Source organism: Rutidosis leptorrhynchoides, chromosome 7 (genome assembly GCF_046630445.1).
Source record: "Rutidosis leptorrhynchoides isolate AG116_Rl617_1_P2 chromosome 7, CSIRO_AGI_Rlap_v1, whole genome shotgun sequence".
Classification (NCBI taxonomy): Eukaryota; Viridiplantae; Streptophyta; class Magnoliopsida; order Asterales; family Asteraceae; genus Rutidosis; species Rutidosis leptorrhynchoides.
In genome coordinates this window covers 15,481,434-15,496,955 of record NC_092339.1, presented here as the reverse complement: position 1 = coordinate 15,496,955, position 15,522 = coordinate 15,481,434, and the positions used below count along the sequence as shown (strand labels likewise).

General features: G+C 37.8%; 1 protein-coding gene across 1 annotated transcript; it reads right to left on the bottom strand.

The window, feature by feature from the left end:
• Nucleotides 1-13,982: 13,982 nt before the first annotated feature.
• Nucleotides 13,983-15,171, bottom strand: LOC139858966 (uncharacterized). The gene is made up of 3 exons (XM_071847792.1): nucleotides 14,945-15,171; nucleotides 14,381-14,851; nucleotides 13,983-14,289 (listed from the first exon to the last, which is right to left on the bottom strand). Exons 1-3 carry the CDS (start codon nucleotides 15,169-15,171, stop codon nucleotides 13,983-13,985), a joined length of 1,005 nt encoding a protein of 334 aa, XP_071703893.1.
• Nucleotides 15,172-15,522: the final 351 nt, after the last annotated feature.

Below are 15,522 nucleotides of genomic sequence, written 5' to 3'. Positions count from 1 at the left end.
TAGCCAATTCCAAGGTGATAGTACCATTCGGTGCAGAGTTGGACAAAGATGTCCTAAAAGTCTCCCAAGAGTCTGGTAATGTACCAAGTAACCAGAGACCCTGAATCTCATCCTCAAACTTGATACCCATACCTACAAGCTGATTTATAATACCCTGATATGCATTTAGGTGATCTGTAATAGGAGTCCCATCATGATACTTCAAAGCCATCATCTGCTTAATTAAGAACAACTTGTTATTCCCAGTCTTTCGCTCATATAACTGCTCAAGCTTTTTTCATAAGGCTTTAGCATAAGTCTCCCCAGTAATATGATTCACAACATTATCATCAACCCACTGCCGAATATACCCACATACTTGTCTATGCAAAATTTTTCATTGAGCATCAGATTTTTCCTCAGGTTTATCCTCAGTAAAAACAGGCAAATAATAATCTTTCACATAAAGAAGATCCTCCATCTTGCCTTTTCAAACATGATAATTTGAACCATTTAAACTAATCATTTTACTTGTATTAGCTTCCATCTTTCACACAAGTCAAATCAAATAACCTAGCTCTTGATACCAATTTGATGGGAAAATAAATCACAACGGACAATCTACAAAGCGGAAACAAACCCGTTTGACCAATACTTTCTCGACCCGTATGAACCCGTGAGGATGCTAACAAACAAGCTATACCAAATCCAACCCAAATCAGTAGCTAAACAATACCAAATCAGTAGCAAATCAGTAGCTAAGCAATAATCAAGCATACACAATACACACAAGACTTTTTACGTGAAAAACCCCTCAAAATCGAGAGTAAAAACCACGGGACTCGTAAGCCACTTAAACTTCACTATCATCAACAAGGAGAACAATACAATAGGTCTTCTCTAGATCATCTAGAGGTATACAACGTCATCATACTCTTGAACTACAACAATCAACAAGTATATGAACAACCTAAAAGACAAAAGAGGAATTATCTCACCCAAAAACTGCTCTCTGTTCCAGCAGCAAAATCACGACCTACAGACCTCTTTAGATAAATTCAACGGTTGAAAATGTTGGCCCTGATGTCAGGAAGACACAGTCCAAAATTGAAGAAGATTCAACGGTCGGATCTCCGGAGATCGTCGATTTACTGGGCTGCTGTACATAAAAAAGGGAATTGAGAAAACACACTTTTTCTTGAAAACTTTCTGCTCTCTTAATGACTAACAGCTGCACACTTTGAGATATTAATGATGCCCTCCAATGTTGACCAGGTCAAACAACATCTTGGGCTTATTTTGTTGGGCTTTGAGTTGGACTAACACTTGCTCATAAATGGAAACCAATTAAAAACCCAACAATGTTCATGTTGTTTTACGTAAAATGCAATACTTTTGAGTGATTTGAGTTGATTCCACTAAAAACGTCAATATTATAACCGAAATAAAATTGACGCTTTCCGAAGGAATTCCGTGTAAATGTGTATATTCAAAAGGTTTTTTGAGTTGCTATTTCAAGAACCAGATTATTACTATAAATGATGTTATGTGGAACTGTCTATATGATAATTTGGTACTTTTATATTTATTTCATTTCGGAAACAATTATTAGATAAGCCGTAAAACCAGTTAAACACGTACATCCGAATAAAAATATCCATTTTCTTCTTCGGTGCTAAATAGAAAAAAAAATAATACTAAAATTACGTACTTTTTATTATTTGTAGCAACTTGATCCTCACCTACTTTCTAAATCTCATCATGTGGGGACAATAAACAATCAACCAAAACTGAATTTGTTAATTAAAAATTCAATCGATGTTGGTTATTATGACATGTACTTAGACCGTTTCCAATCGTGGCGGTGATATCAAAGAGAAATGATGTACTTTTTGGTAATGTGGCAAAGTCAAAAGATGAAGTTAAATAAAGGGGAGTGTCAAATTTGAGGGTTAAATTTGTGAATGGGTGATGTGGTAAAATATTATTGGTAGTTGGATATAAAATATATTAATTAATAATATATAAAAATATTTGAAAAAATCTGATTGGCTGACACACATTTGACACACCAGTCAAATTCTCGACTGACGTCCCGAGCGTCAAATGGCCGCGTTAGAGGCGTCAAGGGCGTCAAAGCTGTTGCCAAGTGGGATGACGGGTAAAATTTGACGCCGGGTTATATACAGTCTTAACGTAACAAATCAGTTTTACGACACGTTAAAACATTTTTCTCTCTTCGACCAAAAGTGGGCCACTGTCTCCAAACACCCTCTCATAGTCATACATACACCATATAATATTAAATTTTAATATCTAATAAATTAAAATTTAAAGCCCACAAAATATAAATAAATAAAATTAAAATATGATCATCATTACCAGTGTTGTAAAAAACCCGATTACTCGCCGATTAATCCCCGATTAATCATTTTTAGGAGCAATCCGTTCCGATTTCCAAAAATCCGTTTAATTAAGCGGTCAACGTCAGTTGATGGATCAAAATCGAATTTGGTAATCAAAGTCAGTCAAAGTAAAAAATGGTTAACATATTAACATGAATTTAAACGAGAATTATATAGTTTTGAAGCAAAATGAACAATTTTAGACAATTAGTTTAAAAATTATCTTTATATTTATGGTTTTTTCTATAGATACACATGTAATTTTTAAAATTTAATATTTAAATGTATACAGTACAATCCGATTAATCTCCGAATTGCCGATTAATCCTTCCAAAGTCCCGACCGATTAATGTTAGAAACAGGGTATGTAAACAGATAATCCGGATATTTCTAGAATCGTGAAACACTTTCCTAATTGAATATTCCGATCCTCCTTGTCTCGGGTTACACGAAATTTCAATTGGGATAAGACTAGAAATGCAAATCGTTTCCAGACAAGAAGAATGCGATTTATGTGTATAGATTTGTGTGTTCGTTCTGTATGAAATTGAATAAGAATGAAAGCAGTTTTTCCAAAACTGATTATATAAAACAGTTTAGGCGGTTAACAAATGAATGGTTATGACGGTTGAAAAAGGAGCGGGAAAAACGTTTTATTTAAACAGTTTAGGCTCTGCCCCTTGGACCCCGCAAGGGGGCGCAGCCCCCTTGACCCCCGCCATTACCGTGCGCCAGTGTCTAGTTCACTCTTATAGGCGTGCACTCCACACTCACCGAACCCATGTTAAGTATCACTAGTCAACTCCTGCTTTCTAGTAAATCACAATCAGCTAAAATGTTAGTTGGATGACACTAAAATCACCAACAATTCCCCCCCCCCCCCCCCCCCCCATTTTAGTGTAATCCTTGATTTACTAAATGACCTCAATAAACAGACAAACCAATGCATAAATGAAAATGTTTCAGAAATTAAATTTTCATCTTAGTATATTACATCATCCAGAATTCGAGAATCGGGGTGTTTCAGAAATAAAACCCTTCAACCCATATGAAAACGAGAGAGTAATACACACATCAGTTTCTTACACTAATCTAATACACACTTGACACTTTTATAAGCCATGTGTCCCTATCCTTCAGTGATCATATCGGTAGCTAAGTCCAAAGCTCCCTTGAAGCTGCAAAACTTCATGCTCACATAGGTAGTTCTTCTACATCTTGCACCTGCATATGCAATTTTTCAAAAGAACTATTAAGAAGATAAACTTCAACCTACCTCAACTTGCAGTCTAAACACATACCTTGGGATCAGTATAATTATGTGTTTCAATCTTCAGAAAGTAAGCTTTCCACATTGAAATTCAGCTTCTAGCGTTTTACTAGAAGGGAATTGGGTGTCTTACTTTGGAAGATTTCGGTGGACTTCAATCCCACTCCAATAGCCGACTTGTGCACTAAGTCTCGGGCTAATGCTTTGGTTAGATGATCCGCTAAGTTTTCTTGAGATCTCACAAAATCCACGGATATCACACCATTCATGATCAACTCACGAATCATACCATGTCTAAGACCTAAGTGCCGCGACTTTCCATTGTACATATGACTATATGCCTTAGACACGGTAGACGAACTGTCACAATGGACTGAGATAGGAGATATCGGCTTTGGCCACAAAGGAATCTCATAAATCAGATTTCTCAACCACTCAGCCTCTTTACCAGCTGCTGCCAAAGCAACAAATTCTGACTCCATAGTCGAATTTGTAATGCACGTTTGCTTCTTCGAAGCCCACGATATAGCACCTCCTCCAAGTAGGAATACCCAACCTGTCGTAGATGAATGATCTTCGACGTTGGTAATCCAACTTGCATCCGAATAACCTTCTATAACCGAAGGAAATCCTGAATAAGTAATACCATAATCCATGGTACCTCACAAATACTTGAATACTCTAATTATAGCATGCCAATGAAGAGTAGTGGGATTACTAGTAAATCTACTCAACTTTCCCACGGCATAAGCAATATCGGGTCGTGTGCTAGTCATAGCATACATTAAACATCCAATAGCTCGAGAGTATTCAAGTGGTGACACAGCCTTGCCCTCATTGGGCACTAACTTCACACTCGGATCAACGGGAGTATTAACAGGTGAACAGTTATCAACTTCAAACCTTTTAAGTATCTTCTCAATATAATGAGATTGCGTAATCGAGATACTCCTCTCACCACGCTTGATCCTTATTCCAAGAATCACATCAGCTACTCCCATATCTTTCATGGCAAACTGTGATGACAAAAACTTCTTTGTTCGATCAACTTGATCTTGGTCAGTACCAAAGATCAACATGTCATCAACATACAAGCAAATGATCACACCTTTTCCAGATGGATCAAATTTGCTATACACACATTTGTCAGATTGGTTTAGTTGAAAACCATTGGACAATACCACATCATCAAACTTTTGATGCCACTGCTTCGGGGCTTGTTTCAGCCCATACAATGATTTAATCAACTTGCACACTTTATTCTCTTGCCCGGGAATAACAAATCCTTCCGGTTGCTTCATATACACTTCCTCCTCCAAATCACCATTTAAGAATGCTGTTTTGACATCCATTTGATGGATCACTAGGTCATGAATCGCAGCAAGTGATATCAGTAACCTAATAGTAGTGATACGAGCAACCGGAGCATAGGTATCAGAATAATCAATACCTTCCTTTTGTCTAAAGCCTTGGATCACCAATCTAGCTTTAAACTTGTCAATTGTACCATCGACTTTCATCTTCCTTTTGAAGATCCATTTGTTACCCAAAGGTTTACACCCAGGTGGCAAATCAGTCAACTCCCAAGTATTATTTTCCAAAATAGAGTCCATCTCATCACGAATTCCTTCCTTCCAGAAAGCGACATCACGAGACCTCATAGCCTCATCAAAGGTTCTAGGATCCTCTTCTATACTATAACAGTAAGAAAATTGAGATTGAACACGATCTCTAGATCCTTCAACTAAGAAAAGTTGAAAATCAGAACCATAAGATTTGGGCGTCCTAATTCTAGTGCCCCTACGAGGTTCGGGTGTTACACTAGGAATTTCCTCCACGTGTTCTTCTTGAACAGTCTCATGTGAATGAGAGATAACATCCTTTGGTCTAGGAATCGATGTAAAACGAGACTCGTCAAAGATCGCGTCTCTTAATTCTATAACGGTATTAACCGAAACAGAATCATTAGGTTCTATCACAAAGAACCTATAGGCCTTGGAATGCTCAGCATATCCAATAAAAATACAATCAATACCTCTTTCACCCAAAGTCTTCCTTTTGGGTTCGGGTAGTCTCACAACAGCTCGACATCCCCAAACTCGTAAGTAATGCAAGCTTGGTCGTTTCTTATACCAAAGCTCATAAGGAGTAGTCTTACCCCTCTTGTTAGGAACCCTATTCAAGATATAACAAGCCGTTAACATGGCTTCTCCCCAAAACCCCTCACTCAAACCAGAGTAGGACATCATGGAGTTAACCATTTCTTTGAGAGCTCTATTTTTCCTCTCAGCCACACCATTTTGCTGTGGTGTATAAGGAGCTGTAGTTTGATGTATGATCCCCACGGACTGAAAATATACCGGATCATAATACTCACCACCTCTATCAGTACGCAATGTCTTAATTAAACCATTTAGTTGCAATTCTACTTCAGTTTTATAGATCTTAAATTTGTCTAATGCTTCATCTTTAGTATGCAAAAGATAAACATAGCAATACCTAGACGCATCATCTATAAATGTGATCACATACTTCTTATTACCTAATGAAGGTGTAGCATGGAAATCACATAAATCACTATGAATTAGTTCTAAAGGCAAAGAAGTCCCGTTTATTTCTTTAAATGGAGTCTTACTGATTTTGTTCAACATGCAAGTTTTACATTTTTCCAAATTCATATCAAAATTAGGAATCAAATCATCTTTAGACATTTCATACATTCTTTTATAATGTACATGTCCTAAACGTGCATGCCATAAACAGGATTCATTTGCATTAGAACTAATCATACAGGCAGAATTAACAACATTAGGGATATTCTTAAGATTCAACATAAACATACCATTATTATAGTAACCAAATCCTACAAACATACCACCCTTCGACAAGATATACTTGTCGGATTCGAACACTTGTTTATAACCACACTTATTTAATATAGGATTGGAAATCAGATTCTTTCTCAACCCGGGTACATACACAACATTACTTAAAGTAATAGTTTTTCCAGAACTAAAATCTAAAACAACATCCCCACGACCAAGAACAGGAGTGACTGATTCGTTGCCCATGTACAACACATCATTATCTGGTTTGAAAGTCTTGAACCAGCAACGATCTTTACAAGCATGACATGTGGCACCAGAATCAATCCACCAAGCAACGTTATCATCCTGCACATAAAATGCCTCAGAAATATGTGATACATAATTCTGAACAGAATTTAGATTAAAATCAGAATTTTGACCTTGGTTAGAAACGTGGTCCTTAGACCCATTTCCCGAACCAGACGTGCTTGCACCACCCGTATTCTTATTAGAATAACATTCTTTCTTGAAATGACTGTATTTTCCACACTTCCAACAAGCCTTTTTATCCTTCTTGTTGGAATCATTGTTCTTTCCATTAAACTTACGTTTCTTTCCATTGGACCGTTTGTTGTTCTTTTTGTTCTCACGGTTACCATCTTCTATCATATTGACAGATGATGATGCCGCTTCTTTACCCTTTCCCTTACCACTTTCTTCAACCCGTATTGCTTCCTCAATACGTAAGTGGCCTCCCAATTCAGTCAAAGACATTTCTTCCTTTTTGTGTTTTAAAGTGTTTTTAAAAACTTGCCACGAAGGGGACAGTTTGTCAATAATACATGGCACCGAGATAGATTCGTCCATTTTCAAATTATGTTGTGACATCTGTCCCAAAATTCTTTGAATTTCATGGAACTGTTCCATCACAGGCCTTGAATCTATCATCTTATAATTATTAAAATTACTGACAAGAAACTTCTTACTAGAAGCGTCTTCTGCCATGTATTTTGATTCAAGTGACTCCCATAATCCCTTTGCAGATTCAGCAGTTTGATAAACATCAAAAAGGGCATCAGACATACCATTAAGAATATGGCCGCGACATATGTAGTCATCATTTTCCCACTTTGCTCGTTTCCTGTATTGCTCCAAGGTTTCATCTTCAACCGCTTCTGGCATGGGGGTAGACAGTACATAAACAACCTTCAAAGTTGTGAGAAGAAAGTGCATCTTCTTCTGCCAGCACCTGAAATCAATACCATCAAACTTGTCCAACTTTGCAAACTTTGCAGTCATCTCCTTCACCGATTCTCCACTCATGATTATCAACGAAAATATTCAATTAGTTTGTTAGAAACAGGGTATGTAAACAGATAATCCGGATATTTCTAGAATCGTGAAACACTTTTCTAATTGAATATTCCGACCCTCCTTGTCTCGGGTTACACGAAATTTCAATTGGGATAAGACTAGAAATGCAAATCGTTTCCAGACAAGAAGAATGCGATTTATGTGTATAGATTTGTGTGTTCGTTCTGTATGAAATTGAATAAGAATGAAAGCAGTTTTTCCAAAACTGATTATATAAAACAGTTTAGGCGGTTAACAAATGAATGGTTATGACGGTTGAAAAAGGAGCGGGAAAAACGTTTTATTTAAACGTTTCATTAAAACGTATCACTCAAAACGTTTTTGTTTCGGGGCGCTGCCCCGAGCCCCGCGAGGGGCGCTGCCCCTTGGACCCCGCAAGGGGGCGCAGCCCCCTTGACCCCCGCCATTACCGTGCGCCAGTGTCTAGTTCACTCTTATAGGCGTGCACTCCACACTCACCGAACCCATGTTAAGTATCACTAGTCAACTCCTGCTTTCTAGTAAATCACAATCAGCTAAAATGTTAGTTGGATGACACTAAAATCACCAACAATTAATCACCATTACTAAACAAAAAGGGGATATTGAGAGTTTTGTTAAAATAAAAAAAAAATTACATGTTTTACGTGTTAACTCAACTGCAACGTGTAACCAAGATTCCTGTCAATAAACACAATTATAAAAACAATTATACATGCTCATGCTGTCATGCATTGAACTCTAGCTAAGCACTTGTAGTCGAGTTAATGTTTGATTATCTCAAGTATAAGTAAACAAAATTTTAATAAACTTTTAACTTCTAATTTTAATGCATAATGTAGAAGTTGTTATCAGGAACAAGGTGATCGACAGCTCGGTGCCTATGATTTTCAGTGGCTTAATTTTTTTATATATATACACATAATCGGAGATTTGAGAAACATGAGAATTCAATAAAAAAAAACACAGCTGAAGCAGCGAAGACGGAGCAGAGTATGGTCAAAAACAACAATCAAAGGATCGAAAAATTAAAGAAATCAAAGTCCATTAGCATTCCAGCAAGTTTAAAATTGTTTATATTATTCGTTAGGACCTAAGGGCATTTTTTAAGTATCTTATATTATTCATTACAGTTTAAGGGCTTTTTTCACCTCATTCTAAGCACTTAAATTCTCGGCTCCATGATTGTTATAGGTTAACATAAAAGGTAACACCTATGTACGGATCTAAAAAATATTATTAGGGCAAAATATTTGCTAAAATTTTGAATAAGAATAAGATAAATTTTAAAATTTAATAACACTAAATTCTCGTGTATAAGTAGATTTAATTACCACAAGTTAGGTTTGATGAAAGGCAGTGTGCTCAGTCACCAGTTAGGTTTGATTCGGCTAGGGTGGATACCATATGCTTTGATTATTCGGGCTTGCAATTCGGCATGGTAGAGGTCAATTCGGTTTATAAAGTTGCTTCGGTCAATTGGGGTTGACATAAGTGGTAGTATTTCTCCTTTGAAGGGTGGAAGTGATATCCCCTCTATTTCGATTGATGATCCTTGTAGTCGATTGATGATCCTTGTAGTGGGAGTGGTGTTACTACTTTTGATGAAATAAGGAAAAAATTGTGTTACAATGGCAACACAAAGAAGGTAGTTGAAAGGAATGGGTCTGTGGCTGAACCAACACATTTAGTTAATGTGGTTAGTAATAGTTTAGATAATTTGGATAACATTACGTTTGCGGAAAGATTGGCTCAATTGAAGAAGTAGAAGAAGAAACAGAAAGAAGAATTGTTGACAAAACGTAAGTTACAATCAAACGAAGATATGCCTTTGCCGGTGTTGATTAGTCATAGTGGAAGAAGTTATTGCGACTGTGAGGCCCCCTCGTGTGAAGGCTTTTGTAAATCGTGATACGTTTTGAACATAGATGTTTCAAGATATTTACTTGGCGAAGCTAATCCGAGGTTAAGAAAGAAAGAGAATGAGGCGTCCACTTCGAGTACATATAAGCTTTTAGATCACATTGATGATGTGGATTACGGGGACGCAATTCAAAACTTGTTTATGGAGTCTCAAGATGGTAGAGACGGCGGTTCATCGGCATACGGGAATGGAAAAATGTTCGTGGCGGCTTTCGCAGCATTCGATGAAATGATGACACGTTTGGCCAAGGAGAGCGTACCAGGTGACGGATCCGCCAATGTGTTATCTTATAAGATAGAGAATCGATCCGGGAAGAACATTTGGAAAGAGACGGTGAATGGTAGGATGAAAAGGGCGGGACCTAGAGGTTGATTTCACTAGTTAGTTTGATTTTGTTCATGTTTTTATCTTGTAATTTTCGGTTTAGTATTAGTTAGTTTGTTTTAAGGTTTTCCGGGTGGTTAAGGGAGACTCATTTATACTTTAGTTGGTTGCTTTCTAAGTACGAGTTTTCTCGTCTCCTCCGTTTATTTGAATTCTCTGTTGAGGGCGTTTTCCATTGGAAAACGACCTCGTTTCTATACGAGTTTTGGTTTTTTTCCCCAAAAAAAAAGGTAGATATAATTACACTTAACTTTTTAAGCTTAGTTTTATGATTGCGTTAATAGGTAAACAAATAAGTTTTTCTTTGTTCAGGCTACTCACAGATAATTTTTTTATTTTTTATTTTTATTTTTTTTTTTGTATAAAATACAGATGCACATGAAGGTGTAAAGGTGCAAGTTCATCTAAGCGATCAGGCTCGAAAGCAAGGGAACTTTTTCGAGAAAAGTCTACATAAAGATGGTATGATCAACAAATAATGGAGGCAAAATGGGCACAAGTAAAAAAAAAAAAAAAAAAGGAATGAATCAAATAAAAAGTTTTAAAGGTTTGTAGGATCTGTGGTTAGAAACTTTCTGGAGCCACCACTAGCATACTTTGACCCCTATTTTGATGGGGTCTCATTCTATATGACAACAATGTGACAAGTTTCTTACTTTTTTTTTTTTTGTGAAGTATTGCATCAACTGTTCATTAAATTACTTTTTTTTTTTTTTTTTATGAAAGGCAAAGCAATTATATTAGAACCAACAACGAATGCTACAAAGTAACCTCGACCATACAATGATTAGGTCGAGACGAAAAACACAAATTACAAATTACAAATATAAGGTGCAAAGGTTGCACCAACACGATAATTACAAAACTAAAATTGACGAAAAGCTACAAATTTAACAATGGTGTCGGATTAGATAACCAATTAAGCCACTCGATCTTCTCTTCCTTAAATCTACACGACACCCATTCAAAAGATTTCACTTGTATTTCGTTTACTAGTACCGGGACAATCATCGGATTCTTATGAAACACATGCATATTTCGATTCCTCCAAATATAATATGCACATACCCATTCCACGGCTTGCCAAATTTTTTTACCGAGAGTGGACATGTCATGTGACGAAGATCCTTGTAAAGAATCGACTACGCATGTAAACGGAAAGTTACCGAGATTCCACCACTTATAAACCCGATTCCACACTTCTGAAGCTAGATTACACAAAACAAGGGAATGATCCACCGATTCGAGATTGCCAACGCAAACGGGACACCAAACGCTATGGAGATCGATGCCTCGTTTATCAAGTTCCAACCTAACCGGCAACCGACCCCTCAATGCCCTCCACACGAATATTTCCACCTTTTTTGGAACAAGAATATTCCTTAACGTATTGGGCGAATTACCAATGCCAAGGATATCCTTATCGAGAAGTGAGGACAACTTCTTAACCGTGAACACTCCATTGTTTGCAAGTGCCCATTTCCATGATTCTTGAGAGCCAAACACTAAAGAGATAGAGCGGATTAAATTTTCCACTTCTTGCAATTCACTTGCGGTTCTTCCCGACGGTTCACGTACCCAAACCCAGGAAAAACGGATACTATTACGAGAAGAGGCGCCTGGATCTTGAGGAACCTGCGCATAAGAAGAAAGGGGTAACGATGAGGCTGGCCGAACAGAAGCAGCAGGGGGCCTGACAGCAACACGACTTGCTGGAGCCGAAGTTGTTGACTGATTTGGAGCCAAGGGATCAGACGGCAGAATGACAGAAGGTATTGCTTTAGGCTGCTGTACCACTGAACTTGCTACCGAAGTAATAGGTACCACTCGATCCCTGATAGCAGCCTCAATATTTGTTTCGAGTTTGAAAATTCTTGGGAACAAGTTTTTTAAACAATCTGAGCCGCACCAATTATCATTCCAAAAAGGAGTAGAAGTTCCATATCCGATTGATTTCTTGAACGAGCTAATAAACGGAATGTGATGATCTTCAATGATGTTTCCTGCAAGAATAATATTATTCCAAGTACCCGAGGCCGAACGTTGGGCAAGCCCACCGAGCGACCTCAAGCCACCGTCAATTCCATAAATACTACGAATAATTTTGACCCAAAAACAATTGGCTTCGGTTTTAAACCTCCACCACCACTTGCCCAAAAGGGCAAGGTTTTTGCCTTTCAATGACCCGATATTTAGACCCCCCTCCCCATATGGTAAACAAGTAGTGATCCATTTTACACACGAAATTTTAGAACCCGCAAGGTCCCCACCCCAAAAGAAGGAACGTCTCAAACTCTCAAGAAGGTTAAGCACACATGTAGGGGCTCGAAAGAGAGCGAAATAATACAAGGGGAGACTATTAAGCACCGATTTTAAAAGAACTAATCTTCCACCAAAAGTCAACGTCCTCATTTTCCAATCCGATAACCGTTTTTTAAATTTGTCAATCACCGGATCCCAATCACCAATTTTTTTCATATTAGCACCAATTGGAAGACCAAGATATATTATGGGAAATTTCCCGGCTTGACATCCCATTCGTTTTGCTAACCTCACCACATCATCCGAGTTGACACCAACACCATATAAACAACTTTTGTGAAAATTAACTTTAAGGCCCGACGATAGCTCAAAACACTTTAAAATATTGAAAAGGTTATGAGCATTTATAGATGACCATTCACCAAGGAACATTGTATCGTCCGCATATTGCAAATGAGACACTACAATTTTATCTTTCCCAATTTCTACCCCTTTAAAGAGACCTCGATCAACCGCGGCTTTGGTGAGAATATTAAGCCCTTCCGCGGCTAGTATAAAAAGAAAAGGGGAAAGAGGGTCACCTTGCCTAACACCTCTTTCAATAGAGAATTCTCGTGTAGGGGAGCCATTTATAAGAATGGATATACTAGAATAGTTAAGGCAAGCAAGGATTCTTTTACACCATTTATCACCAAACCCCATACTCACCTCCCAATTAAGGCTATCGAAAGCCTTCTCAAAATCAACTTTGAAAATGATGCCTTTTCTTTTGTGTTTCTTCAAAAAAATCAATAGATTCATTTGCCACAAGTATTCCATCTAAAATGTACCGATCTTTCAAGAAAGCACTTTGTTCCGGTCCAATTAGTCTAGGAATAACTTTCCTTAACCGGTTGGATAGAATCTTAGCCACGATCTTATAGAAGCTACCAATAAGACTAATCGGGCGATAATCATGAATGGTCAACGGATCACTCTTCTTAGGAATCAGAGTGACAAAGGAAGCATTGCATCCTTTAGAGAATTCGCCCTTATCCCAAAACCAATTAATAGCATTAATGACATCTAGCTTTATTACGTCCCAAAACTTCTTGAAAAATCTCAAGTTAAAACAGTCCGGCCCAGGTGCTTTCGAACTACCGCAGTCATGAATAGCTGTCACAATTTCCTCCTCACCAATAGCAGCATCTAAACCGTTAGCCTCTTCGGTAGACAAGATAGGATACGATAATTTGACAAGACTGGGTCTAGATGTCGAATGATCTTCGAAACGACATTTGAAATGATTGTATGCATCCTCCTTGATGTCTATGGGATTCTCACACCACACCCCATTAATGTTCAAACCTCTAATATTGTTTTTGTTATATCCCCTTTTTATAACCGAGTGGAAGTACCTAGTGTTTTCGTCCCCTTCAAGGTTCCAACGGATGCGGGCCTTTTGTTTTAGCATATTTACTTTAATCTTCTCCCGATGCAACCATTCTTTCCTAGCCTCCAACCATTGATTTCTTTCATTCTCATTAAGGCATCCCATTTCGGCTTTTAATTCAATAGTGTTCGCTATAGATTTGAACATATCAATTTCACCATCAAGATTACCGAACTTGTCTAGACTTTTTGATTTGATAGCAAACTTGGTATTTTTTTAGCTTCTTTCTAAGGCGGCAGTCAAGCCGAGAGCCTCCACCAACATCCTCCAACCACGATTTCTTAATCACATGATCCATCCCATCAATCTCTAGCCAATCATCAAAAATCTTGATAGGTTTCGGACCAAAATTCCTATCATCGTCTTTCAAAACAATAGGACAATGGTCCGATTTATCACGATCTAACGCAACTACCGAAAGCCGATTCCAAAGATTGTGGAATGATTCATTAACAAGAAAACGGTCTAACTTGCTAAATTTGATTCCATCATCACTTACCCGAGTGAAAATTCTACCCCCAAGGGATATCAATGAGATTGGTTTTTTTGATGAACTCATTAAACATTTTCGCACGACTTTCAACGAATATGCAATTAAATCTTTCACTTTCTCCACGGACTTCATTAAAGTCACCACACACCATCCACGCACCGTTGCTATCGCTTGAGATAGTATTTTGTAGTTGATCCCAAAAAATAGCTTTACAATGATCATCATGGGGGCCATAAACGTTGATAACATTCATTTCCTTTTGAGAACTTTTCCAGATACCTCGAACACCAATGAAATAATCACAAGAAAAAGTATCAGTAGCATCAAATATATCTGTGTCCCAAATAATCAACTGCCCATCCGACTTTCCGACCATTTCTTTTTGAATAAAGTTACAGTTATTGTTACCCCAAATTACCCTAATCCAATGCAGATCGACCTTGTGCAGTTTAGTTTCTTGTAACAAGATAAAATTCGGTTTTTGTACACGACAAATAGTTTTCAACCAACCAACCTTACTATCTCTTCCAACCCCAAGACCCCTAATATTTAATGATAGGAACTTCATGATGATTAGTCAAATAAAACGAAACAGGAGAGAGGAAACAGATTAATTAGGTGGCTTTTGCACCTACCTTAACCCCAGATTGCCCCCAAATTCTTTTAAACCCTCATTAGAAATAGAAAAAGAAGAGGTATTGGAACAAGCTTGCATGTTTCTTGTGGAAGGAATATGCGAGGCTTGTGGCTTGATTGCACATGACGAACAGGTTGATTTCATCGGAACTTTGGATGCGCGGTCAATCCTAGCAGCTGATTTCACATTTAGAATCCTGGATGACGTATTCCATTTGCGGAGCATTGAGAAGCAGCAATCCTTTTTATTCTCCCCTTTTGTTTTTTCCCCTTTCACTGTTCGATTAACCTTACGCTTAACAGGAGATAGATCTCCAGATTCAGAGATTTACTCCTCAGATGCGTCAATAGGTTTTACTGGGTTCGCAGACTTAGTATTGTCCACATAGCCATCCGAAATCCCTGGCCCAGCGTCATTATTAGGATATGCAGGTTCAACATTTTGGCCCATCGAAGTATCTGGCCCAACATCATTAAGCCCAGTTGGGGAAAGGATTACCTTTCTTGGGCTACAAAAGGGAGTTGATGGATTTTCAAAGTTGAGGTCCATGGACCTAATTGGGCTGTAACTATAAGC